This window comes from Micromys minutus (genome assembly GCF_963924665.1).
Source record: "Micromys minutus genome assembly, chromosome: 29".
NCBI classification, from domain to species: domain Eukaryota; kingdom Metazoa; phylum Chordata; class Mammalia; order Rodentia; family Muridae; genus Micromys; species Micromys minutus.
Genome location: NC_137964.1, coordinates 4,297,814 through 4,317,058, shown reverse-complemented (window position 1 = coordinate 4,317,058; position 19,245 = coordinate 4,297,814). Strand labels below are relative to the sequence as shown.

General features: G+C 45.5%; 3 protein-coding genes across 3 annotated transcripts in view; 2 read left to right on the top strand and 1 right to left on the bottom strand.

Annotated features, from left to right (window-relative positions):
* ZKSCAN5 (zinc finger with KRAB and SCAN domains 5) overlaps positions 1-7,967 on the bottom strand; it is a 68,869-nt gene extending 60,902 nt beyond the window's left edge. Inside the window, exons 1-2 of the mRNA XM_080941008.1 lie at positions 6,866-7,967; positions 2,929-3,061 (exon numbers count right to left, since the gene is read on the bottom strand). Of these exons, the coding sequence (XP_080797134.1) occupies positions 2,929-3,061; positions 6,866-7,273 (541 nt within the window). The 5' untranslated portion in view covers positions 7,274-7,967. The remainder of the gene's footprint in view (positions 1-2,928; positions 3,062-6,865) is intronic.
* Positions 7,968-9,447: 1,480 nt separating this feature from the next.
* On the top strand, positions 9,448-16,208 carry ZNF394 (zinc finger protein 394). The gene is made up of 3 exons (XM_080940610.1): positions 9,448-10,000; positions 12,549-12,672; positions 15,128-16,208. The coding sequence occupies exons 1-3, from the start codon at positions 9,605-9,607 to the stop codon at positions 16,162-16,164; spliced, it is 1,557 nt and encodes a 518-aa protein (XP_080796736.1). The 5' UTR covers positions 9,448-9,604; the 3' UTR covers positions 16,165-16,208.
* Positions 16,209-18,076: 1,868 nt separating this feature from the next.
* LOC308438987 (ATP synthase subunit g, mitochondrial) lies at positions 18,077-18,540 on the top strand. The gene has a single exon (XM_080940554.1). It carries the CDS (start codon positions 18,124-18,126, stop codon positions 18,433-18,435), a length of 312 nt encoding a protein of 103 aa, XP_080796680.1. The 5' UTR covers positions 18,077-18,123; the 3' UTR covers positions 18,436-18,540.
* The last annotated feature ends 705 nt before the right edge of the window (positions 18,541-19,245 follow it).

Below are 19,245 nucleotides of genomic sequence, written 5' to 3'. Positions count from 1 at the left end.
CAGAGTCTCCTGCCTTAGCTTCCCAAGCAGCTGGTACCACAGGTATATGCCGCTGTGCCCAGCAGTATGTACTCCTGACAAGTTCTAATAGATACAATATAGTTTTCGAGGTTTTCTTATTAACCAACTTAAGATGGTTTTAAGAGTAGGACTAAAGCCACGCGTGGTTGTGCACACCCTTTAATACCAGCACTTAGGAGGCAGAGGTAGGCAGAAGGATCTCAGTGAGTTCAAGGCCTACCTGTTTGACATAGTGGATTCAAATACATCCACAATAGAGCTACATAATGAGACCCTGTCTCAAAAACAGAGAGAGACTGTACAATATTTATATTGAGGCTTCCTAAAGAACAAAAAAAAAAAAAAAAAAAAGAAATTGTTTTACAACTAGAATGATACTTATTATAATATTTTTTAAGATTTATTTTTATTTGATATGTATACATACGGTGCCTCCATACCACGTACATGCACAGCCCACAGAGGTCAGAAGAGGTCATCAGATCCCCTTGGAAAGAAGGCTACAGACAGTTGTAAACTGCCATGTGAGTCCTGGGAATCAAACCTGGATCCTCTGGGAAGAGAGCAGCCAGCCGACTCTTAACCACGTCAGCCCCATCTCAGCACAGAATGACAAATGACTTGCCACGAATGTCCACACAAACACTGCTGAAATCTACTTCCTCATCACTGTTATTAAGCATTGCTCGTTCACTGTTCCCAGCAAGGCCACAAAAGACAGTGCCAAGAACAGAAGCACACTGGATGCTGCTCTGTCAACTTGACACGAGCTGGGGTCATCTAGGAAGAGAAACTCTTAACTGAGAGAATGCCTCCACAAACAAGACTATAGGGTGTTTCTTGACTGATGACTGAAGAGAGAGGGCTTGGGTCACTGTGGGCAGTGCCACCCCTGGCATGGGGGGCCTAGGTGCCATAAGAAGGTAGCTGAATAAGCCATGAGGAGCAAGCCAGCAAGCAGCACTTTTTCCTGGCTTCCACAGCAGCTCTTGCTTCCAGCTTTCTGCCTTGAGTTCCTGACCAGACTTCTCTGGACAGTGGACAAGCTAGAAGATGAAATAAACCCTTTCCTCTCCAAGTTGGTCTTACCTATTTTATCATAGCAAGAGAAAGCTAATTAAAACGAGAAATTCAGCTGAGAGGTGATATCGAACACCTTTAATCCCAGCATTTAGGAGGCAGAGGCAGGCAGAGCTCTGTGAGTTCAAAGCCACCCTGGTCTAAAGAGAGAGTTTCAGGACAGCCAAAGCAACACAGTGAGACCCCATCTTGAAAAACAAAACAAGCAAACAAACAAAAACAAAGCAACAACAACAATCCAAAAAACCAAGAAATCTGTACCAGGAGTGGGGTATTGATGTGACCATATTAAAAGGACTATGGCATTCTTGGTCAGTATTGCTCAGAATCATTCAGCATAAAGAACTTTCCCAAGTGATGCTTCCCAACAAGATCTTGGACCATCCCATTATTCCAAAAGGAAAGTATTGCACAATAGTGACCTTTAATCTGTAATGATATTTGCATGTCAAAATGGACTGCATATAAAGAAGTTTGATTTTTACTGAAGTTAAGTATCTTAAAATTTTGGGGGTTTTGTGGGAGGTCTAAGAGGCTGGGGATGTAGCTCAGTTAGTAGAATGCTTGCCTAATATATATGGCCCTTGGTTTTCATCCCTAGTGTTCTGGCTGGTTTTGTGTCAACTTGACACAAGCTGGAGTTATCACAGAGAAAGCAGCCTCAGTTGAGGAAATGCCTCCATGAGATCCAGCTGTAAGGCATTTTCTCAACTAGTGATCAAGGGGGGAGGGCCCAGCCCATTGTGGGTGGTGCCATCCCTGGGCTGGTAGACCTGGGTTCTATAAGAAAGCAAGCTGGGCAAGCCAGGGGAAGCAAGCCAGTAAGTGACATCCCTCCATGGCCTCTGTATCAGCTCCTGCTTCCTGACCTGCTTGAGTTCCAGTCCTGACTTCCTCTGGTGATGAGCAGCAATGTGGAAGTGTAAGCTGAATAAACCCTTTCCTCCACAACTTGCTTCTTGGTCATGATGTTTTGTGCAGGAATAGAAACCCTGACGAAGACACCTAGAATCACAGGCACCAGACATTGATAATTCAAGTCACCATCAGTTAATATTGAGTTTGAGGCCAGTTATAGACCCTATCTAAAAACAAACAATCAATCGTGGCGTGGGGCTGTAGAGATGATTCAATGGCTAAAAACACATAATGTACTTGTAGAGGACCAGAGTTCAGTTCCCAGCACCCACATCGGACAACTCACAATCACCTATAATCCAATCTTTTCTGGCCTCTGCAGGTAATGCATACACATGGTTATGTAAGAAAAACATTCATATATATGTGTGTGTGTTTACATATATGCATGTATGTATGTATGTGTGTTTAATGTTAAAAACCTTTTAAAACTCTATAGTCCCTATTCTTAGTAACATCATCTTCATTATCATTTTTGCCATACTTCTGCTTTGGGGGTGGGGGGTGCCAGAAATGGGACTAAGGGTCTACTCTACCACTGAGCTGTGCCCTGTCCCTATTATAGCTTCCTCAGTTTTGTTCTGTTTTTGAGACAGGGTCTCAAGCAGTCCAGCCTCAAACTCCCCATGCTAAGCAACCTTGATGATCCTCCTGCCTCCACCCGCTGTGTTGGGATCACAGGTGTGCTCCACGCCGGCTTATGAAGTAGTGGCGATGGAACCCATAGCTTGCACTCTCGGCAAGCACACTGCCAAGTGAATCATGTTGCCAGTGCCCTTTAATGGATTTAGAATGGAAGTGTGATATAGTCTTAGTCACCCTGCCCACACTCCAGGCCCTCTTTGCCCATGTGACCAGGGCCCCCATCTTCTAGTCATATTGACTATTCACTGAGTAGATGAACCTCACCCGTCTCCTCCAGAAGATTCTGTGGCTCTTGATTGGACTGGGCCTCCCCAGGCAGAGACTGGTGACTGAAGGGCTCCTGCGTGGCTCCGGGTGGCACCATCTTCTGAGGAAGTACTTCAGGACATGTGGCAATCTAACAACCACAACTACAACCAATCAGCAAAATTATAGATGGGGATGGGAAAGAACCCATTAGTGTCCATTAGACTGTCACCTGTCCCCTTGCCCAATACTCAGCTTGTGTCTACAGTGAGCCAGTTAAGTAGCAGTTTAACAAATATAGTTTATTTCTACTAGGAAAAAGACTTCCATGAGACATACTTCATTACGAACCCAGTGTTGGATGGGAAAGAAACACAACTACAAGACAGAGCAGAGAGATCCACTTTAGCCGAGAGGCTAGGAAAGGGGACCACTCCATAAACACCTAGGAGGTGTTAAGAAAGGGCTGAAGATATGGCTCAGTGGTTAAGAGCACTGGCTGCTCTTCCAGAGGTCCTGAGTTCAATTCCCAGCACCCACACGGTGGCTCACAACCATCTGTCACTCTAGTTCCAGGAGATCTGACGCCCTCGTCTGACCATTGTGAGTCGCAGGCATACACGTGGTACACATAAATACATGCAGACACATACACATAAAATAAATTAAATCCAATTTAAAAAAAAAAAAAAAAGAAGAGGATAGAGAGATAGCTCAGTAGCTAAGAGCACTTTTGCAGAGGACCCAAGTTCAGTTCCCAATACCCATGTTAGTTGGCTCACAACTGTCTAGTTCTATGGAACCCAGTGCCCACTTCTGGTTCCTAAGGGTATTGGCACACACACACACACACAAAAACACACAATTTTTAAAAAGAAGGCATCCAAAGGCAAAGGTGAAGAAGAAACCCAGGCACAGGAAGAGTTTTCAAACTCTCAGACAAAATCAAGGTGTCTGGTCCAACCCAGGACCCCTAAGAAGCTGATGGTGGGTAAAGGTTAATAAAGGAGAGATGAAAAGGGAAGTTGGAAAGGCCATTACAGGACCCAGGAAGTCATTGCTGGTCCCACTAAGGTTTAAGATAGCTTATGTTCCACGTTCCTATAATTCCAGCATTCAGGAGGCAAAAGCCGGAGGACTGCAGCAAGGTCTAAGCTAAACTAGGCTATACCCTGCCTCAAAAAGTTCATGTCCAACATGATTCCAAACGCCACCATCCCACTCTGGGCCCCCAATTCAACCTAGGGTGTATATAATTACTCTGCTCCAAGGCGTAGCTTACTCCTAGAAATTCCAAAAAGCATTAAGACCCTGAATTCAGATAAAGCTGCTGTTCCTGCCCTTCCTTATATCCTTAAGTTTCAAAATAGCTTACGATTCAATACTTCTAAGAGCTGCAGAGTTGGCTCAGTGGTTAAGAGTATAGATGGGTCTCCAGGGGGACATAAACAATTATATTAGAGAAAGGAAGGAAGAAAGAGAGGGAGGGAGACAGAGAGGAAAGGAGGGAAGGGGAGAGAGAGAGAGAAAGGAAAAGAAAAGGAAATTTAAACATTCTAACCAGGCCTGGTGGGACAAACCTGTAATTTCTTGAATTGAGGCAGGGGGACAAAACATTCAGCACCAGTCTGGGCAAGCTAAAGAGACCTTATTTGAAGATAAAAAGGTAAAAGGGGGCTGGGATATGGCTTCCTGGCAGAGTACTTTCATACGCTTAGAATCTCCTAGTCAGGGGACTGGGGTTTGGTTTAGAGGTAGGTTTGCCTAACATATGTGGCCCTGGGTTCAGTATCCAACCCCTCCCCCAAAGGGGAGGAAGCTGGGGAAACAAGGCATGGTGGCATAACTGTTGCCTCAGTCTTCTGAAGGGAGAGAGGTAGGAAGAAGATCAGAGGTTTGAGGCTAACTTGGGTTACATGAGACTCTGTTTCCAAAAAATAAAAATAAAAATAAAAATAAATTAAAAAAATAAAGAGCAACATAATTCCTTCTGCTAGATGGTCTTTCAAAATGGCTGCAGTCTGGCTACAGGTCAGCAACCACCTCTCCTCTGCTTCCTGAGTTACAGGATGACCTAAAGATGACCAAGAGTCTAAGGATGCTCTGGAATTCTGAATTATCTATCACACGCAAACTGGGAATGAGGAGACTTGTATTTTACACTTAAATACGGGGGCTCTGAGGGACAAGTGGGATCCTCAAGCAACCTTCAACACTTGTAAATCCATGGGCCTTTTGTTTTGTTTTTAGACAGGATCCTCCTCAGAATCCCAGAAATCTCAGCTTCCCAAGTGCTAGGATTAAGGGCACATCCCACCAATTTGAGTTCTTAAGTTTGTAAGGAGAAAACCCTGAAAGGAAAAATCAGGGGCAAGTAGACTAACCAAACCAAATGCCAAAATTGTTTATACCTCAAGATAATTTAAAAGTAGATTCAAAAACAACCAATAAGACCAACAAATATCAACAACAGATGTCCCAAACAGGCAGAAGTTTAACAAGTGATAAAGATATCACTGTACTTTTGAGATAGTGTCTCTATAACTTTGGCTAACCTAGAACTCTTTGTAGAACAGGCTGGCCTCAAACTCATAGAGATCCACCTGCCTCAGCTCGTTGGGATTATAGGTGCCCAAAGATGGCATTTTTATCAGTTTGGGTGAAAAGATTTCCTTAAAATCAACTGTGCTATGGTTGGGAGGGAGATGCTAGAGAGATGGCTCATGGGTTAATGTGACAGCACATGCTGTTCTTGCTAAGGACCCAAAGCTAGTTCCCAGCACTCACATCAGGTGGCTCATGAAGACCTGTAACTCCAAGTGTCAGCAGACTCCGTGCCTGCCAAGGGCACCTGCACTCACACACACAAATCCAGACACAAAAGCACACAATTCAAAATTTAAAAAAGAAGAAGAAGAAGAAGGACTGGGACTAGAGAGGTAGCTGAGCTGTTTAGAGCACTTGTTACCACTGCAGAGGACCTGGGTTCAATTCCCAGCACCCACATGGGTGGCTTACAACCACCTGCAACTCTAGCTCCAAGTGACATTAAAACCCTCATCTAGGCTCCATAGACATATGTATACCTACCACTTATAAAGCTTCTAAAGCATGAAACTCAGGAACCAGGAAATAAAGAGTTAACCTGGTTCAACAGTCACTACAACAGATTCCACAACAACCCATTGAAAACATAACATGACCATCATACAGTGGGCACAGCACCTATTGTTTAATAGGTAAGAAACGCGAATAGGTTGGGCTGGAGAGATGGCTCAGTGGTTAAGAGCACTGACTGCTCTTTCAGAGGTCCTGAGTTCAAATCCCAGCAACCACTTGGTGGCTCACAACCATCTGTAACCTCTTCTGGTGTGTCTGAAGACAGCTACAGTGTACTCATGTAAATGGATTTTTAAAAATAATTAAAAAAAAAAAAAGAAACACAAGTAGGGAACATAAGCTTAATTTTCAAAAAGAAGGGGAGAAGAAACACATTATTCTTTTTTTTTAAGATTTATTTATTTTATGTATATGAATACACTGGTGCTGAACACCAGAAGATCCAATTGTATTGGATTCCATTACAGATGGTTGTGAGCCACCATGTGGTTGCTGGGACTAGAACTCATGACCTCTGGAAGAGCAGTCAGTGCTCTTAACCACTGAGCCATCTCTCCAGCACCACATTATTCTCTAAAACGCATCTCATGTTAGGTATAGCGGCACATGCCTTTCATCCCAGCACTTTAGGGGGAAGAAGAAGGTGGATCTCTGTGAACTCAAGTCTACATAGGGATCTCTGGTCCACATAGTGAAATCCAGAACACCCGAGGATACACAGTGAAAGTGTCTCAGGAACAACAGCAAAGCCAGAGCACAAACGACTGAAGCACCATTGAGCTAAGACCACATGGCAGCTCCTTCCTTAGTGTACCTGTTTCCTCTAACAGCTCACCTGTTGCCTGCGCTCCTCCAGTTCTCTCTGGATACTCTCTATCACAGCCACGGCTTCTTCTCCGCTTTCGGGGTGATGGTCTCTCACCCAGGCCTGAAACTCTTGGGGCAGGATGGTGAGGAACTGCTCCAGCACCAGCAGCTCCAGGATCTGCTCTTTGGTGTGCAGCTCCGGCCTCAGCCACTCACAGCAGAGAACCCGGAGCTGGCTGAGGGCATCGCGAGGTCCTGCTGCCTCGTGGTACTGGAAGTGCTTGAAGCGCTGGTAAAAAGTCTCAAGCACGGGCCGGTTGTATCCCTGCATCCAGGAGCAGTCCTCCTCTTCTACTTTCACTATGAGAAGGTCTGCTTGCTCCTGGGAAGTCTCAGTGGGAGGCTCTAAGTGTGTAACTGCCCTGGGTTCTGTCATTATCCTTCCAACTCAGAGTCTCTAGAGGCTGCCCGTTACACTAACCCAATTCGTCCTCTGCTCTTCTAAAGGGCACTTTTTGCAGTGAACAGTTTTATTGGTATGTCGGGAATTATTATTAGCCAAAAGAGGTGGCAACGACGTTCATCTACACTAAAGAAAACCACTCAACAAAGTCATTCACTTTAAGACATAAACTACAAGTTAGTCATCACTTCACCCATAAAACTAATAGTGACTACGTCCAGTTTTTAATAACGCAAAAAAGGGTGACATGTGGCCCAACTTAAAACAGTTTTAGAAATGAAAACGTCCACTTCTCTTAAAAATAACGGGACAAGATTATTGCAGACAGAGTCGTTTCTTCTCTCGATCATAAGCCAAACTTAGGTCAGAATAGGAGTGAAAACCATTAAAATGGCCATATCTCGTCCTGGCTTTCAAGCCATAAGGACTTGACAGATAAACGGAAGACTTCATTAGTTCTAGGAGAAGCACGGTTATACTCAGAAATTTGGACCTGTATTCTTCCGAAAAGCTCCTGACCCGGAGACAGAGACCAGCCAGGTCAAGGTTAGGGACAGGACCCCAGTGTGGACACAATGCCCTACCGGCTCCTCTCCAGTCTCTAAGTCCCGGGGACCCAAAGATCAAACTCCTCGCAGCCTAGGCTTGGAAGATGGAGTTCTCACAAGTCAAGAGAGAGGCACGTCCGACACTTTCCAACAGTTCATCGCCGGAAGTAACCAAGTGCTCGCTTCAGCCATAAATCCCACCCCCAAGAGTGCTTCCGCAGCCTCTCTAGGAATCCCGGAGGTCCTAACGGCGCAGCGGGAGGGAGGAGCTACTCCTGAGCCCGCCCCCTTGTAGAGCTGACCAATCAAGCCACCCTCAGGCAAAAGGCTACTAGAGCCTGACTGCCTGGCCACTTTTCTAAACACTCGGAAAGACATTCTAGGGGAAGGTCTCCGAGGCCGAGCCACACACTCTCGCGTCTGATTGGTCGAGCACACACACACACACACACACACACACACACACACACACACATACATACACAAAGACACACACAGAGAGAGAGAGACAGAGACGCTCTGGAACTGAAGTAGGTCTGCATCTGCCTGGTCACTTTTCTAAACACACGCAAAGATATTCCCTAAAGTGGCGAGATCCAGAGGCTCCTGGGACTACATCTCCCAAGGAGCCACGCGCGGACAACACAGTCTAGCCAATGTGGCTGTGGCTCTCCTTTTGCCTGGGCTTATTAATTAGCTGCGGGCTGGGGGTGATGGGGGGGGAGGTGTCAGATGTGACTGGCTCCGTGATAAAGGCTCTTACTGCCAAGTCTGATGACATGAGTTCGATCCCTGTATTTGAGACATCCAAAAGTTGTCTCTTGACTTTCACAATGTCTCTGTGTAACACGCCCTCCCCCACACGCATTAGGTAATTTTTTAATGTTAAAAGGCATCAGGGAGTCTGTTCTGAAGCTAAGTGGTTATATCAATTGATTGTTAATACTTTTTTCTCTTCTGCACTTGACTAGCCTTTAAAAAAAAAAAAAAACAAAGAACAAGACAAATGCAGCAGAGGGAGGAAAAAATGTCTGTATCAGCTGGAAAGCTGAAGAATGTGCCCAGAGCATGGCAGCCAGGCGGCTAGGGAGAAACTACACTTTGAAGAAGGGGAGTTTTGCTTAAAATCTGTTACCCTAAATTGTAAATCTCATTTTATTTTTATTAAATATTTGTTTATTTATTATATGTGAATACGCTGAAGCTGTCTTCAGGCACACCAGAAGAGGGCATCAGATCCCATTACAAATGGTTGTGAGCCACCATGTGGTTGCTGGGATTTCAACTCAGGACCTCTGGAAGAGCAGTCAGTGCTCTTAACTACTGAGCCATCTCTCCAGCCAGTAAATCCCATTTTAAATAATCTATCCCTCTCTTGTGGTGTTTTCATCGTTTTCCAAATCCAGCCAGCCAGCCAGGACATGGCCTGGGGCCCTTCTAGTGCAATAAGGAAGGCGAACCATCGAGATGCATCTTAGTCCTCCAAGCGCTTAGAGAGACCTTGCAAAGGTGCGGCCTATTCTCAAAGCGGGGAGGCGGGGGGATGACGCACTTCCTGCCCGGTTTGTTTTTCTGTCACTTGCCGAAATGAGAGTTTAAGAGGCTGCGTTCGTGGGTGTGCTGTGTTGGTAGTGGCCTTTTCCTGGCCTCGTTTTTGGGAGAGGGTACCAGTCTGTCTCGGTTTCAGAGGTCTGTGAGATCACTGGACTTTGCCCTTCTAGAAAACAAGCTCAAGCTGGACGGTTCAGAAGCTCCAATGGCTGCGGGCTCTGGGGTCGCCCCACCACCTCTCAGTGCTGGGTTTTGTACGGTGAAAGTGGAGGAGGACTCTCCGGGGAATCAGGAGTCCTCCGTTTCCGGAGATTGGCAGAACCCCGAAACTTCTCGAAAACAGTTCAGGCAATTGCGCTACCAGGAAGTGGCCGGCCCTGAGGAGGCGCTGAGCCGACTTTGGGAGCTCTGTCGGCGGTGGCTGAGGCCTGAGCTGCGCTCCAAAGAACAGATCATGGAGCTGCTGGTGCTGGAGCAATTCCTCACCATCCTGCCCCAGGAGCTCCAGGCCTACGTGCGGGACCACTGCCCTGAAAGCGGGAAGGAGGCTGCGGCCTTGGCGCGGACTCTGCAAAGAGCATTGGACCGGGCCTCTCCCCAGGTGAGACTCTAGTGGGCTCTAGGTGGCACCAGAGAGATGGTTTAGTGTTTCAGACCCTGTGCTACTCTTCCAGAGAATAAATTCAGTTCCCATTCATAGCTCTAACTTCAAGGGACCTAATGGCCATCTTCTGGGCATCTGCATTCACGTGCATATGTGCCCAGTCGTGATGATTCAGAGAATAAAACCTGGTTGTACACACACATACACACACACATTGAATGAGAAAGGCCCCTATAGGCCCATATATTTGAATATGTTAGGTTTGTGAGAAGTCACCTTGGAAAAATAAACTAGTACTCAATGATACTTATAACTGGATTTTAAATATACTCCGATGTTTTGAAAGGCAGAATCTCACTATGTATCCCAAACTGGTCTTGAACTCCCAGAGATCCAGCTTACTGTGCCTCCAAAGTTCAGGGATTAAAGGTGTGGACCACCATTCCTAGCTTATTGAAACAGCTTTCGTGTGCCTTTTGGGATGCAATCTACAGTCATTGTCAGTGTGAAAAGTCTAATTTCTTTTCATGTTTGTTCATGTGTGTGACTATGTGTATGAATATATGTCACATTTGTGGGGGTGCCCCGAGGAGCACAGAACAGGGCATCGGAACTGGAGTCACAGGCTGTTGGAAGCTGCCTGATGTGGGTGCTGGGAACTGAACACAGGTCAGTCTTCTGGGGGAGCATGAAGCACTCTTAATTTCTGATTCATCTCCCCTACCTGTGAAAAGTTAATCTCAAAATATTCCGTAGACCTCCCCACAAGATGCCATTTTACATATTTTAGCTGTGTTTTCCCATCTCAGCACTATTCGGCATTTGAGTGAATAACTTAGTTGTTGGGGACAGACACTCAAGCACTTCAAATTTTGAGATCTCAGATTAAGAAAATGCTGGAGGGCTGGAGAGATGGCTCAGCCATTAAAGGCTAGGCTCACAACTAGAAATATAAGGAAATTCGAGAGCACTGATTTCTTCCCTGACTGAACTGTGAGACATTATGATATTGTGAACAGTATCGCTCACAGGCATTTTAGATACAGGGAACTCAGCCAGTATAAACGTGTGTGTTAACCACATACATGTATACATACCATGTTTAAGTCGGTTTGTCACTGTGGCGGATATTTAAGACAGCTTCAGGAACAAAAGGTTCACTGTGATTTAATGGTTCAGAAGTTGAGTCCTTCTGATCAGATGAACTCCTTGTGTCTGGGCTTGGGGTAAGGCAGCAGACACTGTTACAGAAGGTCTGCTGGGGCAGATTGTTCACTTCCTGGCAGTGAGGAAGCAGAGTGGGGATGCAGAAAGGGGCGAGCTAGATGCAAGATGGAGCTCTCTGGAACACTTCTCTGCATCTTCCACCTAGGATGCCTCTCCCCTGCCCCCAATTGAATCAGGATCTTATGTAGCCCAGGCTGGCCTAGAACAACCCACTATGTAAGGGGCGAGTATGACCCTAGAGTTTCTGATCCTTCTGCCTCCGCTGACTGAGTTTTGGGATTATGAGTATTTGCTCTCACATCTGGTTTATGTGGCGCTGGGGGTTGGGCTCAGCTTTGTGCATGTCAGTCCAGTCAGCGATCTTAAACTGAGCCACAGTCCAGCTCAGATTTCCATTTTGATAAGTCAGTGATAGAACTCAAATATTTCACTCATTTTCATTCACCCCAGGTTTTTATAGATGATCCACAGCAAGTCTTTTCAAGGTCATAGGAGGAGCCAAAAGGCGGTAGCATATGCCTTTAATCCTAGCACTTGGGAGGCAGAAGCAGGTGCATCTCTATGAGTTCAAGGCCAGCCTGGTCTACAGAGTGAGTTCTAGTACAGCCAGGGCTACACAGAGAAATCCTGTCTCAGACAAAACAATCAACAACAAAAAATTACATGTGGCCTTCTAGTGAGAATCATAGAGTATCTTGAGTCTGTATGGATGTGGGGCCTGTCAATAAAAAGCTTAGTCATGAAATAGGAGGTGGGACATTTGGGAGGCAGAAAGGATTCTGAGATAGTGCTAGGTGTGAGAGATTTCCTCGGGAAGATGAGACAAGATGGACACATAGTACCTCAGCACAGGTAACCAACATCAGGGCAGAATATACCTTAGAATAAATGGGCTAATTTAAGTTATGATTTCATCAGAGAATGATGCCCTAGCTATATGCCCAAGTTATTTGTAAATATATTTTGGCTCTGAGCTTTATTTCTGGGAGGAAGAACCAGACCAAACTTCGACAGAGAATGGTAACTCTTCTCACTGCAGTGATAAGAGCAACTCAAGGAACAGGCTTATTGAAAAAGAGCTGAGGTCAGGAAGGCGGTGTGGCTTGTCACCTCACTTCAAAGTTAGCAGTAAGAAGAAGGTAAATGCTAGAGTTCCCTTGTCAGTAGCAGATCCCTTTGGTGCCAAGTTCACACATCATCTGTGGTTTGTCACTTGACTCCTTTCTCTCTAGAGACTGGCTTCCCCATACACTAGCGGTAGTGTTTTGCAGTAAGAGCAAGTACTGAAGTACTAAATGGAGATCTTATGCTGTTCTAGGGCTTTGTGACTTTCAAGGATGTGGCTGAGTCTCTGACTGGGGAAGAGTGGGAGCAGCTGGCTGCAGCTCGGAAGGGTTTCTGCAGAGAGAGCACAAAGGACCCTGGGAGTGCAGTTGTCCCTGGTAAGTGCTGCTCTCCGATGACTTGTTGCATGTGTGGCTTGGGTACGGAAGCTGCTCAAGTTTATTCCCAGTTGCTGTGAGAAAACAAAGCAGCTCAGGGAAGGAAAGGGTTTACTTGGCTTTCGAGACCAGGTCACAATCTACCACTGAGACAGGTCAAGGCAGGAACCTGAAAGGTCTGCTTGCTGGTCCTCATAACATTATAAGGAAGAACAGTAGGACATGAAGGTTGCTGTCACAGGCTGGCTTAGCCTCAACTAGCATTCTCTCTCTCTCTCTCTCTTTTTTTTTTTTAAACAACAGCTTGTTTTGGGTTCTGATTTTTTTTTCCTTAATCTTCAATGTGTGTGTATGTTTCACTATGTTTGTGTGGAGATCAGAAGACAAACTTGGGTAAGAATTCTCCTATTACATTGTATCCTGAGGATCATCAAACTTAAGCTGTTAGGCTTGCTATAAGTGCTTTTACCCACTGAGTGATCTCTGCAGCCAGATCAATCAGCTGTCTTATACAGTTCAGGATCGTCTTGATTAGGGATGGTATCTCTCACAATGGGTTGGCATGGTCTACATCAATTAAGAATCAAAGTAACCCCCCACAGAGAGCTCACAGGCCAGACTGATGTAGGGAGTGCTTCAGTTGAGGCTTTCCTTTCATAGGCTGTGTCAGGTTGACAGATTTGCTAAGCAAGATTACTAGCTGAGGTCTCTATGATCTGTGAGCTAGTTTGCCATTCACAAACATGGGTTAAGAGCCTTAGAATTTCTTTTGTGACTTAGGCTGGGTTTTTCTGTTCTCTATTTTATTTTGTATACAGGTGTTTGTTTCTAATAATTTTTGTTGTGTTTTTGAGACAGGGAGGGTTTCAGTTTAACTCTGGCTGGTCTGGAAGTTACTGTGAAGCCCAGGCTGTGTGAGCTTAGAGATCTGAGGGCTTATGTTCTGGGGGGCCTCACATGGAGATCTCTGGTCCAGCCAGGTGCATGGGTTCAGGTCAAGGAAAGAGGGTCTCCATCAGGGAGGGGAAATTGGTTCTTCCACCTCCACTTCTGGTGCTGCGCCACTTCCATTTCAGCCACTGCTGTAGGATGTCCCCCTGAGCCAGTGGGAGAATCCTGCAGACGGTGCTGGAGAGCTTCCCAAGCAGCTCTGCTGTTAAAGCTCTTATGACAGAAGCTTTCAGATGATGGAGTAATTCCTGCACACCTTTAATATTTCTGAATAGGCTTCTTATATACAGTTTTGGGATGGTTCAGAGTCTGGAAGCCGGTACTTTCTATTGGCTTGGCCTGAAAGCTTGGGAATACCTCATCTACAAATTTGGGGGTATGGACTTCCAAGTCCTTACCTGAGTAAGGTATGACTCTTCTGGGGTATGACCTCCTGTGACTCAAAACTCCACAGGGGGCTGTGGGGGGGGCTGTAGCTTGGTTTGAGGGGCCTGATCTCCCAGGAGACTAGGAAGTTGCCTGCTGTCCCTTAGGGTCCCTGGGGCCTCAACTCGACCAGGAATCAGGGTACCCTTCACCGAACATTGCCCCACAGAGATCTGCCTGGCTTGGCCCTCAGAGTGCTAGGATTCAGGGTGTGTGCCACTACACCTAGCCTTTAATAATTTCATTATTCTTGGCGTATTCATATGTATTAGATTAGAATCAACCCCCATTCCTCTCTTTTCTGTTCCCACTTCCTCTGGTTTCCTTCTTTTCAGTATGCCATCTGCCATTCCTCTCTTATCCCGTCCCTCTGGAATTCTTCTTCCCAAAATGTTTCCTCCTGTATTCAAGTCTGTGGTGGGGTTTTTTTTGTTTGTTTGTTTGTTTGTTTTTGTTTTTGTTTTAATTAGGGCTTGCATGTGCATGAGTGTGGGGTAGTTTCTTAGAGCACAGGCAACTTGACAATGGCTACGTCCTTGAAGAAAAAAAGATCACTCTGGCTCCCCCAGAAGTGATTAATAACCCATAGCTCTTCAGATAGAGATGGGATGTGATGTGCCCCTCCCCATCTCTGTGGTTTTGTGGGTGAACATGCTTGTACTAAAGGTGTATGTGTAGAGGCCAGAGGACACTTTGTACGTACCTTCCCCAGTCCCAGATTGAACTGGCATTGGAACCCTGTCTTCATATGTTGGCATCACCAGCTGTGCCCATTAGAGCTCATCTGGAGAGACTGTCTCATATTAGCGCAGCCCACATTCATGGGATAAAAGCTGTCAGCATGTTCTGACATCCTTTCCATGTCTACCTCGGTGGAGTTGGGTAGCTGTAGGCACCAGTGCAGAAGGAAAGCTGTTTGCTTGTGCAGGCCATGTGCCTACCCCTGATGGGCTCAGCCCCACACAGAGTCTGGTGGAGAACACCTAGAAGCTGGTTAGAGGTGCTTCCTTTGCCAGCATTTCTATTTCCCTGTCACACAGGGGCGAGATAATAGCAGCTTTTTGTCTTCATGTTGCAGGCTTGGAAACTGGAGCTGGGAACACAGACGTGATTTTAAAGCAAGAGATTTTAAAGGAGGCAGAGCCACAGGCATGGCTACAAGCAGTGTCCCAGGGAAAGGTTATCAAATGTGGTGATACCTGTGAGGACTGGGAAGAGCAGCTGCCAAAAGCTGCTGTCATGCTGCAACTCCCGTGTTCTGAAGAGCAAGGGTGCACTGCCGCCCCGAATCTCGCTGGTATGTCCAAAGCTGAAAGGGATTCCAAAAAGAATGAATTTGGAAACAGTGGCAGTTCTGTCCTTGGTCAGCACATCCAGACAGCAGAGGGGCTGGGTACCAATGTGGAATTTGGGGACGACCACAAACAAAGCTTGCATGCAAAATGTCATATAGTGAAGCCTCACAGCTCTGCAGACAGTGCTTTGGGGCTTCTTGAGAGCCAGCGGCAGCTCCATGAAGACAAGCCTTATAAATGTGAAGACTGCGAGAAGAGATTCAGACAGCGCTCAGACCTCTTCAAACACCAGAGGACCCACACAGGTGAGAAGCCCTACCAGTGCCAGGAGTGTAGGAAAAGCTTCAGTCAGAGTGCTGCCCTTGTCAAACACCAGCGGACACACACAGGCGAGAAGCCATATGCCTGCCCAGAATGCGGAGAATGCTTCAGGCAGAGCTCACATCTGAGTCGGCATCAGAAGACCCATGCCAGTGAGAAGTACTATAAATGTGAGGAATGTGGGGAGATCTTTCATATTTCCAGTCTGTTTAAACATCAGAGACTCCATAAAGGGGAGAGACCATACAAGTGTGAAGACTGTGAGAAGAGCTTTAAACAGCGCTCGGACCTCTTTAAGCACCAGAGAATCCATACAGGAGAGAAACCCTATGTGTGTTTTGTCTGTGGGAGAAGATTCAGTCAGAGTGCAACCCTCATTAAACATCAGAGAACTCACACGGGAGAAAAACCTTATAAGTGTTTTCAATGTGGTGAAAGATTTAGACAGAGTACACACCTTGTCCGACACCGAAGAATCCATCAGAATTCAGTCTCCTAGCTTTCATGTCTCTGCGTGACTTGTGGTTTTTGCTGTTGCAGCTATTGAGGAAAGGTCTCCCTGTGTATTCCTAGCTGTCTGGCAGTAGCTATGTAGACCAAGCTGGCCACAAACTCAAGAGATCAACATGCCTCTGGCTTTACATCCTATGTGTTGAGATTAAAGGTGCCCACCACCTTGCCCAACATGATTCTTGTTGTGAGTGTTCAGTTGTTTGTCTACATGGTGCACTGTCATTTGGGATATCCCAGTCACTCACAGACAGATTTCCTTAGGCCTCACACACAAGACCACAGGTCTCATTTGAACCTTTCTATTTGGTTGGTTTTTGAGACAGGATCTCACTATGTTGCTCTGGCTGTCTTAGAATACTATGTAGACCAGGCCTAGAACTTGGAGATGTGACTCCTGAGTGCTGAGATTAAAGGCATGCATCATCACTGCCCAGCTTGATGTGAACCTTAACACGTTTTTATAAAGAGTTTCATTGAGCCAGACATTGTGACACACACCTTTAGTCCCTACACTCAGGAGGCAGAGGCAGGAAGGTCAGCTTGGTCTGCAAAGGGAATCCCAGGACAGCCAGGTCTATTATAGAGAAACTGAAAAAAAAAAAAAGATTTTCATGGGGCAAAAGAGTCCAGCAAGTAAAGATACTTGCCATGTATACCTGGCAACCTGAGTTTGATCCCTGGAATCTGTGTAAAGAACAAAAGAAACTGACTCCTCAGAGGTGGCCTCTGGTCTCTACACATGATCACTCACATACACATCAAGCACACAAACAGTAATAAATGTTTTGCATTTATTTATTGGGGGTACACGCTCCATAGTGTACATATGAAAGTCACAGAACATATGAAGGAGTTGGTTCTCTTCTAACCTGGAGATTCCAGGGATGACCTTAGGTCATTACACTTGGCAGCAATGTCTTCACCCATTGAGACATCTTTCTGGCCCAATAATGTTTTCAAGTTTTATATATATATATACATATATATATATATGTATATATATATATATATATATACATATATAAGCATATATATGTATATATATACATATATATTTATATACATATATATGTATATATATATACACATATATATATATTTATATACACATATATAAACTTCAGAGGAGGAGAAAGAAGTATAGGGAGTATTCCAAAAGATGAAGTGGGGCCAGGAGCAAAGGCTCAGCAGTTAAGATGACAAATGCCACTCTTGCAGTAGACCCGAGCTTGAGCCCAGCACTATATGCATCTATAACTATAATCTTTTTCTGAGGCTTCTCATGAGACAGAAGGAAGTGGTCCAGGAGAACATCCTTGGGGTCTTCAAAAGGAGACTACAGACATAGCATTTGAATCCTATGGTGTCAGGGTTACGGAGACAGTTCCATGGATAGTGCTGTTTGCCACCAAGTCAGACAACCTGAATTCTATCCCCAGGACCAACTGATACCCAAAGGGTTTCCTCTAACATCACATATGCTATGCCACATACATACCTCACCCCCATGCTAAATATTTTGTAAAATTCCCCAAGACCTGGGATATGATTCCACTTTGCTTTGAAGCTTTATGATTGGGGTAGTCCTAGAGCTGAACGATTTCACTGTGAGTACCAAGAAGAGAGCTTCATAGTTCAGTGCCAGAGCCTTTGCCTCTCAGGCACAAGGCCCTAGGTCCAATGATTCCAGTATCTCAACAAAACAAAAATGAAAATTGTTCTGTGACTTTTTGTTTCAGACAAAGTCTCTTTAGCCCAGGCTAGCCTCTAGCTCACTGTGTAGCCCAGGCTGGTTTCAAAGTCACAGTGATCCTCCTGCCTAATGCTTTCAAGACCTGGGATTATTGTAGTATGTCACTCTATCCAGCTTTCCCATGAGACTAAACGTGCAAGTGGCTAGAAAGTGAACTACAGGGTTGGGGAGACGTACCTTCCACCTTAGACCATGGCCAAGTTCATCCGTAACTTCGCAGAGAAGGCACCGTCGATGGTGGCCGCTGCCGTGACTTACTCGAAGCCTCGATTGGCCACATTTTGGCACTACGCCAAGGTTGAGCTGGTTCCCCCAACCCCTGGTGAAATCCCTACAGCTATTCAGAGCGTGAAAAAAATAATCCAGAGTGCTAAAACTGGTAGCTTCAGACACCTTACAGTTAAGGAAGCTGTGCTGAATGGCTTGGTGGCCACTGAGGTGTGGATGTGGTTTTATATCGGAGAGATCATAGGCAAACGTGGCATTGTTGGCTATAATGTTTGAAGACCAATCTTTAGCTTCTGATTTAAGTTCTTATTTGAATATTCTTGGACCATGTGTAATGAGACTGCAATCTGAATAAAGTCCTAGCTGTGAAAAAAAAAAAAAAAAAAAAAAAAAAAAGAAAGTGAACTACAATTGTGTTAGCAACAACTCTAAGCATAGTTCATCCTCTTTATGAACACAAAGCAGTAGGTAAAATGGGACTCTTTAAGAAGATTCCTCACTTGCTTTCCCTGTGCCCCAAGACAGGGCTTCTTTGTGTAGCCCTGGCTGGCCTGGAACTCATTCTGTAAACCAGGCTGACCTTAAACACCACCTGCCTTTACCTCCAGAGTGCTGGGATCAAAGGCCTGTGCCACCACTGCCCCTTCTTGCTAGCTCATTAAGATCCTGAAAAGTTAAAAACATTCAAAGCTGAGCCCCTGATACTGACTCTACACTCAGTTCTAAATACAGGCAGACTCAAATGTTCTGAGAAGCAGGGTTTGGTGGTAAACACCTATAATCCTAGCACTTGGGAACTTGACCTAAGTGTTGGGCTGGTGTAGATCTTTGATCCAAGATAGAATCATCTAAGACCCTAAGATGACGATCCATGTGGGACCACCCAGCCCCTTCAGGGAAATGGTAACTGAACAGTCTACACTTCTCAGAGGTCTGCTGACCCCTTATCAAAGTAGAACTACTTGACTACAGCCTCCTAGACTAATGGCCAGAGTGCCACCCACCCCAACTAAACTTTGCATACTGCAGTTCCTTTTGCTTGGAACAATTCCCTTTTCTTTAATGCTTTCCCGCCAAACTCTAAAC